This window comes from Puma concolor, chromosome B4 (genome assembly GCF_028749965.1).
Source record: "Puma concolor isolate L17-30 chromosome B4, mPumCon1.1.hap2, whole genome shotgun sequence".
Lineage (NCBI taxonomy): Eukaryota > Metazoa > Chordata > Mammalia > Carnivora > Felidae > Puma > Puma concolor.
Genome location: NC_141673.1, coordinates 51,003,972 through 51,025,808, shown reverse-complemented (window position 1 = coordinate 51,025,808; position 21,837 = coordinate 51,003,972). Strand labels below are relative to the sequence as shown.

The following is a 21,837-nucleotide window of genomic DNA, read 5'->3' as shown; positions in this document are numbered from 1 at the left end:
CGATGGTTGTTGATAGGGGCTGGGGGTGGGGGATAGGAGGTGCCTTAATTTGTAATATAAACAGTGAAAAGTACCCCTCAAGAGGTAGAAGCAAGAGTGATACTCGAAATATTTTGCAGCCAGAAGGGTACTGGCCACAACCAGTCAGACTGGACGCTGACTGCTAGGTTGGAACGGAGGGTCCCCGGAGGACCCAACTGCATCAAGGATTGTGCTTAGGTGTCTGGATCATGGGGAGCTCTGGGAGGTCCCGGGGAGGAACGGGAGGGCAGGGGGCACTGGGACAGGGTGCAGGTTGGCTCAGATCCTGTCCAACCGGTACAGAGGTAAGGTGACACTGTAGCAACAGAGAGAACCAGTGGAGCTGGCTGAATCTCAACCCTGGATAGAACTCAGTTGATTTACCAGGGCCTGACTAGTATTGGAGAAAAGAGGAAACTGCTACATATTCTTAAATAGACTCTTCTTAAAATTCCTTTAACAGCCTGGGAGACCTTCAGTTAGAGTCAAGGCTAAAAAGAAAATACGTTAAACGTCCGGTTAAGCTTCCGACTTCAGCTCAGGTCATGATCTTGAGGTTCGTGAGTTCGAGTCCCACATCGGGCTCTGTGCTGACAGCTCAGAACCTGGAGCCTGCTTCAGATTCTGTGTCTCCCTCTCTACCTGCCCCTCCCCTGCGCATGCTCTCTCTCTCTTTCTCAAAAACAAACATTAAGAAAAGAAAGCAAGAAAGCAAGAAAATATCCTCTGAGGAGATAACATCTATTCACCCTAAGCTGCTAATGACTATAATCCTTTCTTGAAGGTTTTGGAAAGGGGTGGAAGGCGCCCGTGAAGGGAAGCATTAGCGTAAGTGGGGGCTTGTGGGATGGCAGAACTAAAGCATTTTTACTGCTTGATTTTGCTCAGTGCTTAACCCGCACACAAGGAGTCAACCACAACCATGAGGCCCTGGGTTCAATTTGTTAATCACATACTGAACACATTTTGTCTCTGCCAAGCTTAGGTGGAAGTGGGGATGGTCTCATGAAAACAGCTGGAGACTCCCTTCCTCAGCCTTAACTTGCCCGTCCAGGCCTTTTGGACTTTTCTAGGAGGAATTGAGGCCAGTGAACCTTTTATAAGACAAGAATCTGATCTTCCAAAACAGAAGATGTGCCACAGGCTGTTCAACTGGAAAACACAATAAAAATTTGATTTCTCTGGGCCCTCCGGGCTTCTAGAATGCCACCTATGAAAAAAGGATCCCCAAGCTGCTTCTCACAGTCCTGGCTGTTGGGCCAAGTGAAGGCAAGTCTACCCTTTGGGGTCCTTTCTTTTCTTTCGGTGCTGTGCACACTTCCCAGGGAAGCTAGGGAGGCTGCTGCTTCTCCCAGTCCCTCCCACTGGTCTTTGGTTGTTTTTTTTTTTTTTTTTTAAGTTTTTACTTAAATTCTGGTGAGTTAACATACACCACAATATTAGTTTCAGGTGTGCAATTTAGGGATTCAACACCTCCATACAACACCCAGTGCTCATCACAAGTGCCCTCCCCAATCCCCATCACTTATTTCTTCCATCCCTCTGCCCTCCCCCCCCCCCCCCATCCCGCCCTGTAACCACGAGTTTGTTCTCTACAGTTAGGAGTCTATTTCTTGGTCTGCCAATCTCTGTCTCTCCTCTGTCTCTCTCAGACTTTTTCCCTATTTTCTTTTTTTGTTTCTTAAATTCCACATATGAATGAGATCATACGGTATTCATCGTTCTCTGACTTATTTTGCTTAGCACCCTCCTACTCTTCTTAACTCTTCGATGAGTGTCACAGACTGTGAGTGGATGTCTTTGGCTTTGCTGTTGTCCCCAACTAACACACTGATGTACCAGAAAGGACCCATATATATTTATTGGTTTATTCATAAAGAATCTGTACCCTTGGGGAGCCTGGGTGGCTCAGTCGGTTGGGCATCCGACTCTTGATTTTGGCTCAGGTCATGATCTCATAGTTTTTGGGTTCGGGCCCTGCACTGGGCTCTGCACTGACAGTACAGCCTATTCGGGATTCTCTCTCTCTCCCTCTGTCTCTGCCCCTTTCTTATGTGCACTCTGTCTCTCTCTCTCTCTAACATAAACTTAAAAAAAAAAAAAAAGAATTTGTACCCTTCCCATTTCCCAATAGGTCTTGAGATAGATAAAATTATTTTCCCTAACAGATTTCAAAAAGACTGGCTAGGTTTGATACACTGGGGGAGAAAAAGAAGAGAGGTAAGTAACAGTATATAGGTGTGCTTTACTTCCTGGCTTTGGATGCTGCAGGTATAAATATTTACTTCCCAAACATTTCTCAAATCTGTGCCTTTCTTCCATCTCTTCCCTAAGTCCTCTACATTCCCTGTTCCAACAATGGAAGACTAATTGCCACCTTCTTCTCACCCCCAAAGTGACAGTTAAGAGTGGGGAATTAGCATGCAGACGGGGCTGAGAGGGTATTTGAATTGACCACATTTTGCCTATCTGCACCAACAGCCAGTCTGCAGAGAGAAGCGAGTGCACATGAGGAGCCTGCATGAGGTCTTGGAGAGCCTGTGCTTGGCCATGACAGCCCTTTTGTCTGATTCTAGAGCTTCCTGGGGCTGTCTGCATTTCCTGTCCTCCAGAGCTGTGAAACACCTGTGTGCTTCCAGTAAATGCCCCTTCTCTGTCTGAATTAGCTCCTGTGCATTTCTGCTGCTTGCAACGGAAAGATCCCTGATGAACACATTGAGCTGGTAGAGGAAATGGGATGGGAGCTAAGCAGAAAGCCCCCACAGAAGTGTTCATGGGTGTGGTAGGAATTTCATTACCCAGATAAGGCTTGCAAGTGGTCCGTGAGTACATGCATAAGAAGCTTTAGAGGCAGAAACGGCTTCGCTAATTCCGGAACTCACTTCATGTATGTTTGTTTTAGTGTTCTGTGTTTTTTACAAAAATTCTCTGTGAAAGGGGAGGGGAGCATATGGTATGCTCGTATGTATGTATACATGTATTCACGTATGTATATAACATTGTCCATGATGCGACTATACAAATGAGGTCTTGGAACCCTACGGGCCGGGAATCATTGATCTAGAATTGTTACTATAGCAACATTTTGCTTTTATAAATTTTTAATGCGGGGAACCTTGACCGAGATTAACATTGTTAATGACACTGGAGGAGATATTACCACTTTCTGGAAAATAGTAATGAATCATGTTTGACAACACGAGATTTGAAATATTCATAATGATGAAGAAATATCAACAAATGAATCTCTTTGATCAGCCGTGGCTTCATTTTAATCTTTAAATGCTAACATGATTTATTTTATACTTGGTAAGTTTTTTTGTTTCTTTGTTTTGTTTTTGCCCACACAGTTATTTGGTGGTTGAAGCAAAGGCCTATTTACATTGGTGTTTCTTAAAGAACTACTATTGGAGAGGAAAAGATACTTGGAGAAATCATAGGGTTAGAACAAACAGCTGGAATGTTTTCTTTGTTAGACTCCCATGTGATTATTTTGTGCTTCTCTTGTTTTGCCTTATCTTTGTTAATACTGTAATTAAAAACACATTTGGGTAAACAAAGGCTCCCTTCTTTCCAATCGGCCTGCTTTTCCTGCCTGAAGCATTCGTTGTTGGCACAGTAAGATAATCACCCCATCATAATTCATCAACCTGCACACCCTTGTGAGACTTGAAAAAGTAAGGGGTTCTGAGAGGGAGCGGGGAAACGTAGATGCTTAACCCCCAGCCACTCAGAGGAAAGCACGGGGGGCTCCCGCAATGATGGCAAACATCATTTGATAGGATTTTCACTGGGACTTCTTTCCAGAACAAAGCCGTATTTTTTTTTTTTTCTGACAGAATAACTTTATAGTCAAAGCAGAATCTTCAAGTGTTCACAATTTTGTAGACTGGTATTTATTTATTTATTTTTTTTCAACGTTTTTATTTATTTATGGGACAGACAGAGACAGAGCATGAACGGGGGAGGGGCAGAGAGAGAGGGAGACACAGAATCGGAAACAGGCTCCAGGCTCCGAGCCATCAGCCCAGAGCCCGACGCGGGGCTCGAACTCACGGATCGTGAGATGGTGACCTGGCTGAAGTCGGACGCTTAACCGACTGCACCACCCAGGCGCCCCTGTAGACTGGTATTTAAAAGACAGTATTGAGGGGCGCCTGGGTGGCGCAGTCGGTTAAGCGTCCGACTTCAGCCAGGTCACCATCTCGCGGTCCGTGAGTTCGAGCCCCGCGTGGGGCTCTGGGCTGATGGCTCGGAGCCTGGAGCCTGTTTCCGATTCTGTGTCTCCCTCTCTCTCTGCCCCTCCCCCGTTCATGCTCTGTCTCTCTCTGTCCCAAAAATAAATAAACGTTGAAAAAAAAAAAATAAAAATAAAAGACAGTATTGAAAAAGGCAAAATGTAAGTTGTGTATATATTATAAATATAGCTTTATAAAATTATATACATGATAAATGACCTTGTAAAGAAATAAAAAAAAAACTTTTATTAAAGTGATGAGGCTGTGAATAATTTCAGCTTTAAAAAGAATCTCATCAATGTCACTACAATGTTGTTTATACAGTGGTGCCCATTAAAAGAGATAGATTTAGGCAAGAGTGTACTCACAGGCAAGCTTTTTTTTTTTTTTTAATTTTTTTTAACATTTATTCATTTTTGAGAGACAGAGAGATACAGAGCATGAGCGGGGAAGGGGCAGAGAGAGAGGGAGACACAGAATCAGAAGCAGGCTCCAGGCTCTGAGCCATCAGCACAGAGCCTGATGCAGGGCTCGAACTCACAGACTGTGAGATCATGACCTGAGCCGAAGTCAGACGCTCAACCGACCGAGCCACCCAGGCGCCCCAAGCTTTTTTTTTTTTAAATTAAATATAATTGATTGTCAAGTTGGTTTCCATACAACACCCAGTGCTCATCCCAACAGGTGCCCTCCTCAATGCCATCATCCACTTTCCCCTCTCCCCTACCCCCCATCAACCCTCAGTTTGTTCTCAGCATTTGTCTCTTATAGTTTGCCTCCCTCCTTCTCTGTAACTTTTTTCCCCCCATCCCCTCCCCCATGGTTTTCTGTTAAGCTTTTCAGGATCCACATATGAGTGAAAACATATGGTATCTGTCTTTCACTGATAGGCAAGCTTTATAAAACTCTGTGTTACTTAAAATAGAGATGGCTTATCTCTGAGACCCAATAGTTTGGGAATTAATATCTTGGTATATTTCTGAGGAAGAATTTTGGAAATGGGTGGCCCACATTCAGGCAATTAGGAGTGAATCCAGGATAGGACAGTCTTGAATTAGCTCATGTCCAGAGATTTCCTATACCAATGTTCCAAGATCTCAATTGGCTACAAGAGAGCTTTCTGACCCCAGCAGTTTCCAGCAGATTCCAGTAGATTGGTAATGACTAACTAAAGTGTTTTATTGGAGATTCTGATGTTGTGTCTGGGCTCAGCAGGAGAATACTGAAATCAATTAGTGATGTTGGCCATGAGCAAGGGAGGAGAGAATGACAGGATGGGAGCATATTTTTTTTCTGGCCTTATTCTACATCATTTCTATCCATTTGAAACATGTTGATTTCTGGAACAATTGGGCAGGGGGGAAAGACCTTTGGTCCCTTTTCCCCTGTCTCTTATTCAAGGAAACTTGGCACTGAACAGAGTGAGTTTAATAGACAAGTTTCTATTTCTTAGAGGAGCTTAAACCAAGGATATTCAAATAGTTAATCAGCAAATATTAAGCTATACATATACATTAAGTATGGATTAAACAATGAAAAAACATTGAGGATACACATAAAATAAACATGTATTGATAGCACAAGTAAATGCTTGGATTCTGCTTATGGTAGAGGTCAAATTGTGCTGGCCATTCCACTACAGGGGGGTTTCAAGAATATGCTGTGTTACATCCTACAATGCACAGGATAGCCATCTCCCCTCAACACACAACGACAATAGGCAGAAATTCAGAAATCCTGCGCTTTCGTGCTGGAAACCCCCACACCTCCTGAACAGGCAGTGTAATATGATATGAAAAAGGCGCAAGTCAACAGTCTACTTTGTTCTATGACCTTGAGTTTCCCCGCTCAAACTTCAGTTTCTCCATTTATAAATAAATGAAGGTATTGGATTGTAAGAGTCCCTTCACCACTAATGTTCTGTGATTGTAGTAATACATTCTGGGGCTGCTGGACAGCCTTCTTTGAAAAGCACACCCTCGTCAACATCTGACTGATCCTTACAGGGTCCTTCTACCAGATTCCTGCTTGGTCACAGCTGACAAGAAGGGGAAGCTAACAAATCTGAGAATTAGAAACTTGAACTGGCTGGCACTGGCTGGGCCCTTTAGCAAAGATGGGGCAATCAAGTACAATCAAAAGCCAGAAAAAACTTGTAGAGAGACAAATGGAGCAGATACGCAGAGACAAGCAACACCGAGAGACCAGGAACTCCAGAGAAATAGTGGATATGAAATCAGTTTTTTTTTTTAAGTTTATTTATTTATTTTGAGAGAGAGAGAGAGAGAGGGAGGGAGGGAGGGAGAGAGAGAGAGAGAGAGAGAGAGAGAATCCCAAGCGGGCTCTGGGCTGTGAGCACCGAGCTTGATGTGGGGCTCAAACCCACGAACTGTGAGATCATGACTTGAGCAAAACCAAGAGTCAGAAGCGTAAGTGACTGAGCCACCCATGCACCCCTGAAATCAGTTCTTGATGCAAACTGAGGTTCCTGGATCCAGTCCCTCAGGAGAGACAAATGCACTTCATTCATTCATTCATTCATTCACCAAGTATTGGCTGAGAGGCTCCTGTATTCCAAGCACTATTCTGGGTGCTGGGATACATTAGTGAACAAAAGGCACAAAGTCCCTGACATCATAGATATTCTTCCAGTGGAGAAGATAAGACAATAAGTACATCCACAATATAACATCAGAGCATGAGTAAGGCTAAGAAGAACCATAAATCTGGGCACAGGAACAGAGTGTTATGGTGAGGGAATGATTCCCTGAACGAGTGATATTTGAGCAAAGACCTGAATGAAGTAAGCAAACCACTTGAATGTGGGAGGGAAGAGCCACTCAGGCAGGGGGAACTGCAGAGATCCTCTGATGGGCTTGTATTCAGCATGTCAACAGCAGCTAGTTCATACACTCTCATTCCAAGTCCTGCCCTCCTTCTGGGAGATTCCACTGTGTGGATGCTCTTTCCATCACACTGCATTCCAATTTCCCAGACCTCTGGTTGAATAATATTCGCCTCCCTTCTACTTCACTTCAGCAGCTCACTACCCTGAGCCCTACTTGACCTTCTCTGAAATGCTAAGCTCTAATATGCCACTTTGACCTCAGTCTCCCGCCATTAGCTCCCTCCTCAACTTTCTCTTACTACACCCATTTTTCTTCCTGAATACTCCTAAGCCCTTGAGTCCTCTCTTTCTTCCCAGTCTACCATGATGATCCACTATTGACTTCCATCCATCTGTAGCCTAGATTCCCTCAAGGCAGTATGTGTAGTGGTTAGAGCATGGCCTTAGGAGCCAGACCAACTGGGTGAAAATCCTAGCCCTACCATTAACTCCATGGGCTTCAGTTTTCTGGCGACAAAATAGTAGTAACCTCCATTGCTGTTATAAGTGAGCTAATGCACATGCAGTGCTTAGAAGAGTGACATGCCATAGAGTAAGCATTTCGTAGTATTACCATGATTTTGATGTTATTACTATAGTTATTCATCTGTTCTTCCTGCAACAATTTGAACTGCTGTGACTTTAGTTTTCTTTCTGTTGACCCTTCTCTGGAAATCTCAATCTCTGGTTCAGTCTAATCACCTAGCACCTCTGCTGTTACTCCTCAGTAGCTGAGGCCACCTGACCAAAAACTACTTGGCCGTGCAGGTTGACAGTGCTATTAACTTAGAGCTTCTGGACTTTGCATGGTCCACCACCCAGCTGGAAAATCCCTGTACATGGGTCTGGTTAGCTTTCTCAGTCATTTCCCCATTAGCTATTCTAAACCATCATTCTTTTCAACTCCCCAAGATGCTGATCCTTTTACCTTTGCCTGACAGTTCTTACATGAATGTCTCAATAGTTACATTCTCACATCCTTCTCTTCAAACTCACAAGAGGCGGCCATCAACCTTTTGTCTTAAGACTAGTTATCTACCTGTGTTCTAGACAACTTCTCTGCTCATCCCTTTAGGGACCTATATCCATCAATGATCTTTTTTCTCCCTCATTCACTTCAGGCCTCAGACATGTTCAGATCTCTCCAATCTCAACAAAACAAAACAACAAAACAAATAACTCCCCTCTGAACTCCGAATCTTTTATCTTTTACCCCATCTTTTTCTCACCCACAGCGAAATTTCTTACCATTGCCAAATGTTCCACAGGGCAAAACTGATCTTGACTGAGAACCACTGATTAGAGAATAAAATAGAGTGTCCAGTATGTAATTAAATGCTGTAGAAGTTTTCAAACAGGAAGAGGCCACAGTGGCCTCTGTCCTTTTTATCCATTCACTGCATTTTTCTAGTTACCCTCTTTCAAAACCCAGTTCATTGGCAGAAAGCAAGCATAGCCTGCCTGTATTTCTCTGCCCATTCCTCACTCCTCGGCTTTCTGTGGTCTGACTCCTGTCCCCCAACTCCCTGAATATACTCTGCAATGTCTTTTTTTCTGAATTGCCAAATCCAATGGACCTCTCTTGCCTTATATTACTTGAATTCTCTGAAGCCCCTTTATGCTATTGACCACGACCTTGAAGTTCTTGTTTTGGTTTCCAAAATGCTACCTTTTTTGGGTTCTCCTTTCACTTCTCATATTGCACCTACATTATTTCCTTGGCTAGCATCCTTCCCCTTCCCATCTTAGAATTCCTCAGGCAGCATCCCCTCCTTCCTGCCACTCATTCCTTAGTGGTCTCCTGTATTTCAGTGACTTCACCAGTCACTGACATGGTGGCTCCTCCTCAAGGCTGCTCTCTGGCCCAGATCCCCCATCGGGCACTTCCTTTCATATTCCAGTGGCAACACACATTCAGTAAGTCTATTCTTATCTTTTAGCAGATCTTGCTCTTGTCTAATTGACTCTGAGCTCTTTGAAGATATTAATCCTTTTTATTTTCCCTTTAAATGATCTGAACATAGCACAGTGCCTAGCACTGAGTAACTGGTGCTCGATAGTTGTCTTCTGAACTAAGGAATGGATGTGCTTGTCCCTTTCCCCCTAGAACTGGCAGTGGATTTGCCTAGTCATGTCTAAAATAGAACTTGTTCGGGGTGCCTGGGTGGCTCAGTTGGTTGAGTGACCGACTTCGGCTCAGGTCATGACCTCACGGTTTGTGAGTTAGAGCCCAGCGTCGGGCTCTGTGCTGACAGTTCGGAGCCTGGAGCCTGCTTCGGATTCTGTGTCTCCCTCTCTCTCTGCCCCTAACCCACTCGCATAAAACAGAACTTGTTGTTATCCTCAAATTTCCATTCCTCAAGTCTTCCTCTCCCTTAAAGCCATCACTCTTTACTTGATTGCTGACTCTTACACCTCAGGAGTCATCCATGATTTTCCCTTTCTCTCATTTTCCATATCCATTCCATAAACAAGTTCTGCTAGTCCTGCTTCAAGCCACATCTTAAGTTGGCCCCTTCCAATCCTCATTACCCCATCTCCAATTCCAAACGTGATCGTCACCCCCAACTTTCTTATGCTGCAGTGAGAACCCTTTCCGTTGGTTCTCAAATCCATCCATCTTACTAATCTGGCCCATGTCTTTTACTCTGGCTGTTCCTTCTACCTGGAATACCCTCCTCCCAGGACGTAGCTGGCTCCTTCCCAACCTTCAAATCTCTGCTCAAATGTCACTTCCTCAGAGAATCATCCCATGAAAATAGCTCCCCACAGCCATTCTCTCATCCCCATCCTGTTTTCTTTTCCCCAGAGCACTTATTACTGTCTAAAGTTATATTCATTAACTTAAAAATCAACTTTCTGTAATACTATATGCTTCATGAAGGAAGGAGTTATTTTTTCTTCCATGTCTACTGCTGCATCTCCAGCTGGCCCACAGTAAACACTCAGCAAGCATTTGCTGGGAAGATGCAATCCCTACGTCCAAAGGCATATCTTTACCAGTTGGTAAAGATTGTTGGCTCTATGAAGTGGTATATCACTGTATGAATACCATTTCATTAAATGGAAACTAGCAGCGACCTCTAAAATCCACACACCTGTTAGCTACTGACAAGGATTCCCTTCCCGATCAAACTTAAGTTAGGCTCCTCTGGGTCCTCTTTTCAACGAGGCCTTATCTTTGACTTGCTGAGCCCAGTTTTAGTGGGAATCCTGCTAACTCAGGTTGTTGAGAATCCCCCCACCCTGGAATCTACAATCAAATTCCTCATTCCCACCACCTTGATATCTAATCAAGTTCCTGTTAGTAATTTTTCATTCCATGACTCCCTACCCTCACCTTGCTTGGTGGCCATAAATTCCCACCTGCCCATACTGTCTTTGGGATTGAGTTTAATCTCTCTTCCCTATTCCAACTCTTGATCTCTCTTGAAATAGTCTTGAATAAAGTCTTCCTTGTTTTTAACAAGTGTCCGGTGCAATTTCTTTTTCACACTAGAGAATGAATTATTTACCTGCTGGGCTTGTATAAATCCACCTAATGCGTTTTCATTGTTCCCTACCAAACTTCCACATGTTCTTTGCAGTGGGAAGGGTCAAAGACAGGCTTTTCTCATCCACGTGACAGAAGAATATGGTTTCTCGAGCATATAGGGGAAAATCAGGAAGAATAAAGGCTACGTGATTTTTTAAAATCACCTTTATAGCAGCTAATACTTATTCACTTTGTCACATTTATTTTCATCTGTTCTTATGGTGACATTTTAACGAATAGCACAAGAGTAATGCTCAATACAAAATGACACCCCAAATCTCCTAAACAAAAACATGTTCAGTAGGTAAAAAAAATAGCTCCCCATCTGCCACACAATCCATATAATTCACATGCGGTCCATTCCTGACTCTGCAGCTGACTCGCGATTATATGACCATACCTGCAACATCAAACTCGATTTCCAGTGTGACCTTGCTCGTGATTGAAGAGTCTCGGAGGAGCTGGTTGGCTTCCTCAAAGGTGCTGTCTTCAGTTGGAATCCCATTAATGGCTATCACTCTGTCTCCAATCTGTAGCACCCCACATCTATATTTAGAACCACATGTTAGAGACTGTAGCCAGAGTAAGTAATTATCAAGTTGAAGTTGCCAAATCTGTATTGTTTGATCCTTGTGGAATAGCGTAACCATTCGGTCTTGTTCATTCAATGCTGTGGGCATCGTATTAGGTCAACTGCAAGGTCTTGCACTCTTGTGTTTGATGGCTCCAGATGTGAGCCAGGCAATGTTGATGTACCCCAGAGAAGGAACAAATAATTTAAAACTATGGCATTGTTTTAATCTGATCTGAACCAATATATAGTAGTGATGAATGTACAGCTCCCCACAGCAGAGGAATGATTATAATAAAGTTGGAACTTCAGAGATATTTTCCTTTTTAATTAATACAGCCTCCAGTCCCTGCCAGACAACAATCTGCTAGATAAAGGCATCCACGCTCATTTTTCTTCTCAAACCTTATCAAGAACGTAAAATTTTACTGTCGGAACGGAGAGTTCATCACATCCTGCATTTCCTGCATTGAGCCCTGTTCCCTAATTTATTAGCTATTCAAAGATACCGGGCACAGAAAAGGATGCTGTCAAGGAGTGTCTTACCTCTCGGCTGGGCTGTCAGCTTCAATATAGGAAATCAGAGGTGGCGAAGAGAGAGTCTCCGTGGCAAACACACTGCCCTGCAGTTGGATCCCAAATCCTGTGACGGGATCGGCTGTCAGCACAACTTCTGTGGTTTCTGTGTGAACGACCTGCCCAGCCAGGCCCACTGTGCTCGAGGCTAAAGACACTGGAGGAACAAACACGAAAAACAATGATGTTAGGTTGGAGCAAGCACCAGAGACGCCGGCCTTGCTGACACAGATTATGTCTCTGAAAAAAGGAAAAATTAAAAAAAAGCTCATTGGTAATGGTGGGATATTTTGGTCTCCTTGAAATAAGTTTAGTCAGAGCTGAACCACATAAAGGAGTCTCCTGATGTCTGTCATCTATCAGTCACAACACCAGGGTGGCCCCCATACCAGGGATAGTTGTGGGGGTTGTAGGAAGAGGATGGCCTTGGGATTGGGTATGTCGGTTCTGGTCCTGGCTCTACCAGTAGGCAACCAGCTGTGTGACCTTGGGAGGGGCGGAGGCATTGATTTCTTTTCTATCTATGAAAAAAAAAAAGGGTTCGGCTAACTGGTCTAATGTGTTTTCCACTCTATCCATTTGTGCCTAAGCCTTAAGGTTTTTATAAACAATCTGGTCTGTAGCATTGAAGAGTCTGGCTCTTGGAATGGCGAGGACGTGTTGGTCGTCAACCTTAATCTAGCATTGGGTTGGCTTGATGGAGTCGTTTAAACTTTCTATTTCTCCTATCCCCAAATTTTGGCTCTTTAGCCTTTGTTCTTTCCCACTGGATCTCTGGCGGGTCATGAAAAGGCCACTCCACTCCCCGATGCCTTTCTCTCATTGATGCCCACTGGGACCTGCGCCTCCTTTGCTTTCTGTGAGCAAGCTCTCTGCAGGGTCCCATGTGGGACTGTCACTTCCTCCAAAAGAGTCTGGCCTCCTTACTGCAATTGACACCTGCTGACACCATATACCTCAGAAACCCCTCCACCCAGAAGCTATTTTCTTTCACTCTCCCTGCAGGGGACAAGGACAGAGAAAGGGTTAGAACCTTCCGTGCTCCACACATGCAGTGCTTTTTACCTTAAACCACTCCTATTTTATTTTATTAAAAAAAATTTTTTTTAACGTTTATTTATTTTTGAGACAGAGAGAGACAGAGCATGAATGGGGGAGGGGCGGAGAGAGAGGGAGACACAGAATCGGAAGCAGGCTCCAGGTTCTGAGCCATCAGCCCAGAGCCCGACGCGGGGCTCGAACTCCGAACTCCCAGACCGTGAGATCGTGACCTGAGCTGAAGTCGGATGCTTAACCGACTGAGCCACCCAGGCGCCCCAAACCACTCCTATTTTAAAGTTCTGTATTATTTACTTATTTCTGCTTTGTCTCCTCTTCAAACCCATGATGTTCTACTTTTCCTGTTTCCCCCCATTTCCTCACTGACTTCAGACTCGGCTCTTAATTTGCCCCTTCTAGTCTGTCGCTTTTCCATGTCCTCAGTATCTTTGACATCATGGCAATAATTGAACGCCTGGCTTTGTGCTTCTTTGGGTCTCTCAGTGCTGATTATTAGCAATTCCACCCGACTTCAGCTCTCTATCAGCAGAACCCTGTGTTGGACCCCACCATCCTTCAACCTGGAGACCACTCTGGGATCTTCATATCTGAATCTTCTTTCTGACCACGCAATCTTAATAGCCATCTCCCCCCTGTCCTTCCGACCTCATTTTCCCTCCTTGATGACTTCTAGCCCCACTCTCTCTCACCTGTCTTCCAGTCCAGTGGTTTGCAACCTTGTTAACAACAGATTCCCCCTGACCCTTCTTCAAATGAAAGCATGTAAGGGATGTCTTTGTATTTCAGATAAAAACAGAGCTACTGAAGATACTGAGGTAGGAATGGGAGACCCTAGAGGAGGCCTTCCCATCCCTCCTGTGGGAATCTGGGGAATCCAGTTTGAAAGCTACCGTCTTTATGTATTGCCTTTTACTGGCATCGTTTCCCCCCATACTCCCCCTGGATCCCTGGTGACCACTTCAATGATGCAGCTGCTGGAATCAGAGACGCTGAAAGCTCATGACATTTTCTATAGTCTAATACTCAATATTCTTTGGTAATGCCCACTCCACTCCCGTGCTCTTACTAAGTTGCTGATGGGTGCTAGAGAAAGTCACTACACATTCACACAATTCTCTATGGGGCCCTGGAATTTTCTGTTGTGTAATACTTTGACTCCTTATTTGATTTCTCACGGGATCTGTCTCAAACATTTCCACCATTATAAGGATCAAACTTGACTCCTGACTTCATTTCCTACCAGACTGAAAAGATCCAGCCATTTGACAAGAGTTCCTTAAAAGCATTCTTTTCAACTTCGATTTCTCTGTATCATCTATTCTAACTTCCTTCTTTTTCCCAGGAGGATGTATCCTTCTTTCCATTTCAAGGCTACCTCCTCCTTTCTGGTCCTATCCATTTCGGCTCCCTGTGATTTTGTGTCATAAATACTTCTCTCTTGCTTTTTCCAACTTTCCTGCTCACTCCCCTAGCTTTCTGACCTCTCCCTATGGGTTTGTACTGATTCTGGGCCTGCTTAAAACTTGGCCTCTCCTTTCACCCTTTACTGAAACTACTCTCACTGATGACTTCCTGACTGCCAAAATCAATGGCCATCTTCTGCTCTAACTACTCTGCAGCAAGTGGCTTGGGAACTATCCTTTTCTTTCTGAAATTGCTCTCTTGGTTTCAGTGAAGGTTCGTTCTTAGTTTCTGACTTTTTTCAGCCCCTCCCAGTTCCTTTGCTTAGTCTACACGGCAAACGTAGACTTCCCTGTGGTTCTCTTCTTTTTTTTTTTTTTTTAAATTTTTTTTTTTCAACGTTTATTTATTTTTGGGACAGAGAGAGACAGAGCATGAACGGGGGAGGGGCAGAGAGAGAGGGAGACACAGAATCGGAAACAGGCTCCAGGCTCTGAGCCATCAGCCCAGAGCCCGACGCGGGGCTCGAACTCACGGACCGCGAGATCGTGACCTGGCTGAAGTCGGAGGCTCAACCGACTGCGCCACCCAGGCGCCCCTCTGTGGTTCTCTTCTAAGCCTTCTCTACTCTCCTTTCCCTCATTTACTTCTACTGCTTCTGTAATATGACCTCTGCGTGTATCTTCTCAAATCTACCTCTCCAGTTTCTCTCAAGCTCCAGGGATGAATTTCCTGACGTGGATATCCCATCCACAAGAAGGTCTCACTGACTCCTCGAAACTCAACATTTTAAAAATTGAGTTAGTCATCCTCTCTTTTGCATCCCCCCTACGGTTTCTATGAATGGGACCATCATGCTTATAGGTCCACCAGGCCTGAAATCTCAAAGTAGCCTTTGACTCAGAACATCCCCATCGTCTCAAATTCAATCAAGACAATGGCTAAATCCTTTCAGGATGACCACTGAAATCTAACTTCTATAAATCCTCTTTTCCCTTCTTATTGTTAACGCTTCAGTCCAGGCTTTTATTATTTGTATTTCAGATGTTTAGTTTATTTCAAATACGTGAATATGGATGTTTCTGGTCCTTTCATGCCCAACATTTTCTACATATCAACTTGCCAGGTTAACTTTCTCTTCATGATGAGGCCCCCAGTGTATCTATTCTCTAAAGTAGGGCCTCATCATTGCTAATACAGATCACTATATAGACTTAGAACCATGTCCTTGCCTCTTGTCTTATGCGAACAGCCTCCCAATTGCTGCCAGAGTGGCTTATCTAATGGGCAGAGGTCATCCTCCCATTTAGACTCTTTCAATGCCTCCCTATTTTCTATAGAACAACCACCCCAGTGCTAACAGAGCTCGTGGGAACCTTTATAAGTTCATGTCCCCTGCCTATCAAGTCTCCTGCCTATCTGCTGCAGCTCTGCTTACATCCCTCTGTCCCTTTAGCTCTTCCCCTGGGCTTTCAATGTCCCTTTCCCTGCTTTCTCCAGGCAGAGTTAGGTACTCCGCGTCTACATCTCCACATTTCTAATACATGGTCCTACTTCAGCATTCAGCATCCTTGTTTTTAAAGATTGGAACCCAGATGTTTTCCTCTTTGAAATCCCAATGCCCGGAACATTCAATGAACACTAAATAAAGGAAGAACGAATTGAGTTTTGTGATATTATCCACATTTTTCTTTTTGGAACCAACATTTCATGCAGGTTCTGCTGAGTTAAGGAACTAGAAAGTTGTCCCTCAGGACCCCAATTTTTCCACTATGTAGTTCATCCCAACATTGTAGCTGACATGGCAGAGGAAGATGCGATAGATCATTTGTCTAGAAGGAAGGAAAATCTACTTCTTCTTAAGAAACATCATCATAGTTCTCACAACAAAATTCACATCAATGAGATTAAAGTAGCCTGAAGTAGGGGGTAAAGGTAGCTTCCAACCCTGAGCCTCTTACAGCTGGTGGCCTACAATTCCAAGATCCGACACATGGACTATATTCATTCAGATCACACTTTCTAGTGTGCTTTGTTGATGTCAACTGTACTTTACCTGCTCTCCAGATTACACATTTTGTTCCTGATGGCACAGAACCACCACCAGGAGTAGTTAGTATGGATCCGGAGAGTTGCATTTCTTTCCAGTCTGTTCTCATAGTAGGCAGGAATATAATATTAGGACATCCCCTATTTGTCAGATTACTTCCATTCTATCTTCTATTACTTCTTACTTCAATAGGAATACTTTCTGTGAATTTTTCTATAGGTTCACATTAATATACACAGTTTTTTCATCGGAGATCTCAGTTTGGTATAGATTTTTGGACAACTTAACTGGAGTTAAAAACCACTTTTGAAACTTTAAGTCAGCTAAATGCCATTTCCACTAAGAGAGGATTAAGAAGAAATGGGTCAATCATAATAGGAGGAATAGATTAGGCTAGATATAGTAAAGATCTTCTCGAAGGAGAGACTTGCTGCGTTCTTGCAAGAGTTAGAGAAGATAGTTCAGAAACGGACTTCTCTAAAAGGTTTTGAAAATAGATCTAAGTGCTCACTGTGGGCACCATTAAATTTGTAAGCGTCATCTGGAGTCAAGTTGAGACAATAGAAATTATTAGGACCTTTAATTTAGGATTAAAATTATGTTAAATATTGGTTTTATAATTATAAAAGTTTACAATGTATCTAATAAATGTAGGATTATATTAAATAATCTAGGATTTTATAATTAACTCTGAAAGTCCTTTGATACACTGAAACGTTCTTTGAAACAGTAACATTTCATTTGGAATCGTACGTACTGATTACTCACACAAATTAAAGTCTTGCAAATTATAACCAGACATGAAAAAGATAAACGGTAGATTTAAAGATGATGAGCCAGAAGAAGAAAAGCAACCAATATTACTCAGAGGAAAAAAAGATGAGCTTGATTATCCTGCTTCATTAATGTGGCCAACCATTCACAAAGGTGAATTATTATGAATTATAATGCCGTAATTTAAAAATTTGTATGATGAATTCTCTCTCCGGCAGTAGAGACTCCTGCAAGGTCCTGGCTCTGAACTGAAGTGCGCCCATTTCTTCTACTCACAGGCGAGGAAGGAAAGGACTAAATCACTGACATGCTGTGAACACTGCTAAATGGTGTGGGCCCCATGGTTGTGTTCACGATCCACATCTGCTCTGTCCTGCTCCTGTTCACGTTTGGAGGGTTCTGTTCGCAACCCTTCAGGTTTGCAGGAAATGACCCTGTGGTTTTTGTCAATTCTTGTCTTTTCTAGTGTAAGGAAGGGAGGAAAACCAGAAACAACTTGTTAGCTTCTAAAGCTTAAAAATCTGCCTTCTTAGAAGGCTGTGAGGTTAACTGTCAGATAGGAAAAGCATTTAAAAAGTATAGGGAGCAATGGATTGCAAAGGTTTATCCATATATGGTGTTCACCATTATTTGATCCTGTAACTCAAGACCTCTGTGTCACTCAAGTATTTCCCCTTACAGTCGGCCTGCTGGGGATCCAGCCCACTGTGCACCGTGTGATCCAGTTCAGGTGCACGGTGTGGGTGTCCAACAGCTCCCTTCTCCAGATGGGGGTCAGCTTGTGGGGCGGGCAGCTCTTAGGGAACCCTGAAGGGCTCCCTGCATGCTCACTTATAAAAGCTCACCATTAGCTGCCTTTGTCCTCCGATCTTTTTTCAGTGGTTGGTGGCAGGGACAAAACTTGTTAGGTTTTTTCATTCTCTTCAACTCTTTTCCATGTTGGCCTCCCTAGTAGCACACGGGGATGGCAAAAGAGGCAAAGACTATTCTGGGAATGTCATCTAACTTCTACGCTTGGCTGCAATTCAGGTGGACTGAGAACAGGCAGAGCCTACACTGGCTGTGTGTGCAGAAGCAGGAAGCAGGGGGAAGGAACCGGGTCCGCTGCTCAGTCATGCTGCCATCACAGGGGGATGACGGGGTTCTGGGAAGAGCCTTAGCCTCTGAGGCAGAAAAAGGGACAGCCCAGGCCGTGGGGCAAAGGTCAGTAAGATTCCAGAAGAGCTGACAAGAGGGTTCCCTCTGTGACACAGCTCTGCAATCCTTCCAGGGCTTTGTGACACTCCTCCCAGACTGGTGCTGGGGATACTCATCTTCTCCCTGTGAAACAAACACGGCACTTTCCTGCTTTCATTCTTGTAACATGGTGTTACAGACTTCCTGTATTCGCCCCTCCGGTCAACGATACAGAATCTTTCAATATTTATGAGAAGACTTCAATTCTTTTCTGGCATGTCCTTTTGTACCAGAAACGTATGTGAGAATTTTTTCTGTTTTGTAGGCTCTGGCCTCACCTCATCACCAGTACAGCGAAGAGACTTTTTATTGTATTTGTTGTGACTTTGCCATGATTCATCGTCCATACAAATGGCCTGGTTGCCATGGAAACGTAAGTATTAGAAAGGGGACAGCAAAAGGTGGCATAGAATAAAGACATAAATAAAGTGGTGGAAATAAACCATGGTATAGTGAGAGCATAATAAAACTTTTATTATCAGTTATTTGGGAAAACCCTTACATCGAATGTGACCATACCAGAAGCAAAGAGAGAGAGAGAGAGAGAGAGAGAGAGAGAGAGAGAAGAGAAACTTAAGAAAAACAAAAAAACAAAAACAGCAATTACTTTTTTCTGGCTTTGGAATGCTATCATTATTTTTGTAGGCCTTTTTGGAGTACGAATCAAAGTTTTGGACCTTGTTGTTTGATCACAATATAAAATGTGTGATCTCCTGAAGACACTTTCATAAACATTCTGGTAGGTATACGGTCAGTGGTGCCCTGGTGGCCGATGTCTCCAAAAAACACAAATAGCTTGCAATTTCTGGAGCCACGCGTCTGTTTCTACTATGTTGGAGAATAACTTTCTGATTCAAAAGAGAATTTGAGTTGATTATGGGGATCAGTGACAGCGTGATCTCAGCTTTGTTTCCTACTGTAAAATTCAAGCTATGTAAATATCAACCCGAGATAGCCAAGCATATTATCACTCATTTGGAGTCACTAATGCCTTTAGTCAACAGAGTGAGTCTTACCTAACACAAACAAATGTGTAGCCATTCAAGCAGAAGTACAAACATTAATGAATTCATTTTAATTGCTCTTCCCTGATGAGGGCTGTTAGGCTGTTGCTGTTGGTGAGGGACGCTGCACCCAAAGGCATTACTTGTAAACAATTTCATATACAAAAATCCACCACAAGCCCTGATGGCATTGCATGGAAGACCCAGAACCTATGTATTATGCCAAAGTAGTCACTGTGAAAAATGCCTAAAATTGGGAACAGTGTCAACAGATTTTCACACATGGCAATTTAGATTCAAGGCATACTAACTAACACTTAAACTATTCAAATGGCTAACAATTAAATAGTGTTTACCATTTACCAGGTGTTGTTCTAACATATGTATATAATATATATAGTATTTATTGTATATAGTATATTGTATATGGTATATAATTGAGAAAATTATATATATATAACACATACATAAACTATGTGTATAATATGTATATACATATATGTACATGTATTAACACATATTATTGTATGTATGTATATATGTATTTTTAAGTTTATTTATTTCTGAAGGAAAGAGACACAGAGTACAAGTGGGGGAAGGGCAAAGAGAGAGGCAGACACAGAATCTGAAGCAGGCTCCAGGCTCTGAGCTGTCAGCACAGAGCCTGACACAGGGCTCGAACCCATGAATCATGACCTGAGCCAAAGTCGGATGCTTAACTGACTGAGCCACCCAGGCACCCCAATATATATAATTTTAAAATAATATGCATAATATGTACTTAATAATATATATTCTCCTCACAGAGTGTATTTCTTGTCCCATATGTCCCTTTTGGTGGTGTGAATATATATATTCTTTCATATAATCTTCCCAATTACCCAATGAAGTAAGTAATTAATCCCTGTTTTGTAGCTAAGGAGGCCGAGGCATAGAGAACTTAGGTGCCTTGCTCAAGGTCCTACAGCAATGATGCTGGGATGAGAGCACGGGCAGCCTGGTTCCCACATCTATGCTTATAACCACTTCACTCTACTGCCTCCAAATGGTTTCTTCCAAGACTGAATAATTTACTTTCGTGTCAGCTGAGAAAGATCTGAGACTCCAGAAGCCGTTTATTCTCATTTTACCTAAACTCAATCTTCCTTCTATTTTCCTATTTTTAAATTTACTGTCCTGCACATATGCTAAAGATGAAAAAATCCCCTTATATTTGAAGGGATATGCAAGGCAAAATCATGACTATACCACGGTGTGACCCTATCTTTTGCAGTGGTTTTCTTTGTAAGGAAACCTTCAGCTTCCTGTAACATGAAGAGACCATTTCCCAGGGTGGGTGGTGGCTGGTCTCCGTGATGGTGGCATGGTGGGTCCTCTTGTGAAGATGAATCTCTGACAAACAAGCTGAAAAGCCAATAGGTCCAAACATCCCTTCTCCTAACATTCTCTTCACTTCCAGCCTTGAAGAGTCTGGGTTTTATTTTACTTAGGTAACTTAAGGGTGTTCCTTATTTTATTTTTATGGTAAGTGCAGGAAGAGACCCCACCTTCTTTGAGTTTCTCTATAGGAATCACAACTACAGCCACCAAAGGGGACATATAGGACAGGAAATACTCCCACCTCTCTAGACTATGATTCGATCTGGTTGGAAAGAGAAGTGATTACATGTTATAATCATATTAAACAGATGCATGGGGTTCTTTCTTATATTTATCAGGAGGGAGACATAGTTTTCAAACCATTGATTTGGAGTGAGTAAGGAACTGAGAACAAATGTTTCATGTCCAAAGTCACCCAGAATATAAGGAAGGAGTCTTGAAGGGGAAAAAAATCACCTCTTTGGTTACCGTATCAGATCCAAAGAGCAAGAAAAGAAATTTCAAACAAAAAGTTGTCGGCAAAGATAGGACAAACTAACTAATTCAGTCTGAAATTGTTCTGGGCAATCAGTATCATGTAGATACTAGATAGCATTTCAGGGACCTCTGGCATAGAGCTGGGAGCCCCTTAGCATCCACCTGATCATTTAGGCACCAGAAAACACTCTTCCCACAGACTCCGACCAGCCCGCTTATCTTCTCCAGCCCATGAGACAACGGTGACTGTTTCACTTACGTGAGCTTTTGAAGTCTTTCTTTTTCAGTCTCCTCCTCATCATGGTCCCGCGAGGGCTAGTGGAGTAGAGGCTTCGAGGTAAAGTCCCCATGTTCAGGGAACTCAGGCTGTATGCACTCATGGAGGTAGGAGAGAAGGGTGAAGACACCAAAGCTGCTGTAAGAGAGTGGAGACTTGGCACAGAGCATTCTCAGGTGGGGTGTGAGCCTGCTACCCTTGCCAGCCAGGGACAACCCCGAGAGACACACACGGCAGCAATGGCTAGTCAGTGCCCCGACCGGGCAGAGACCAGGTCTCAGAAGCCACGGAGACGGCACTGTAGAATCTCAAAGTTACAAGAGCCCACCGCTGCCTGAGGGGCAGCACGAT

The 21,837-nt window shown here is 43.3% G+C and overlaps 1 protein-coding gene and 1 long non-coding RNA gene across 15 annotated transcripts in view; both read right to left on the bottom strand.

Annotated features, from left to right (window-relative positions):
- GRIP1 (glutamate receptor interacting protein 1) overlaps nt 1-21,837 on the bottom strand; it is a 684,764-nt gene that overhangs the window by 72,912 nt on the left and 590,015 nt on the right. For 10 of the 14 annotated variants that reach the window (XM_086712887.1, XM_086712895.1, XM_086712890.1 and 7 more), the window contains 3 exons: nt 21,469-21,624; nt 11,799-11,985; nt 11,082-11,227 (listed from right to left, as the gene is read on the bottom strand). In XM_086712887.1, coding sequence (XP_086569013.1) covers nt 11,082-11,227; nt 11,799-11,985; nt 21,469-21,624 — 489 coding nt within the window. The remainder of the gene's footprint in view (nt 1-11,081; nt 11,228-11,798; nt 11,986-21,468; nt 21,625-21,837) is intronic. The other 4 variants (XM_086712891.1, XM_086712884.1, XM_086712893.1 and 1 more) reach the window with 1 other exon arrangement.
- Nucleotides 16,902-19,731, bottom strand: LOC147579061 (uncharacterized). The gene is made up of 2 exons (XR_015253509.1): nt 17,958-19,731; nt 16,902-17,574 (listed from the first exon to the last, which is right to left on the bottom strand). It is a non-coding gene; the product is annotated as an uncharacterized LOC147579061 (long non-coding RNA).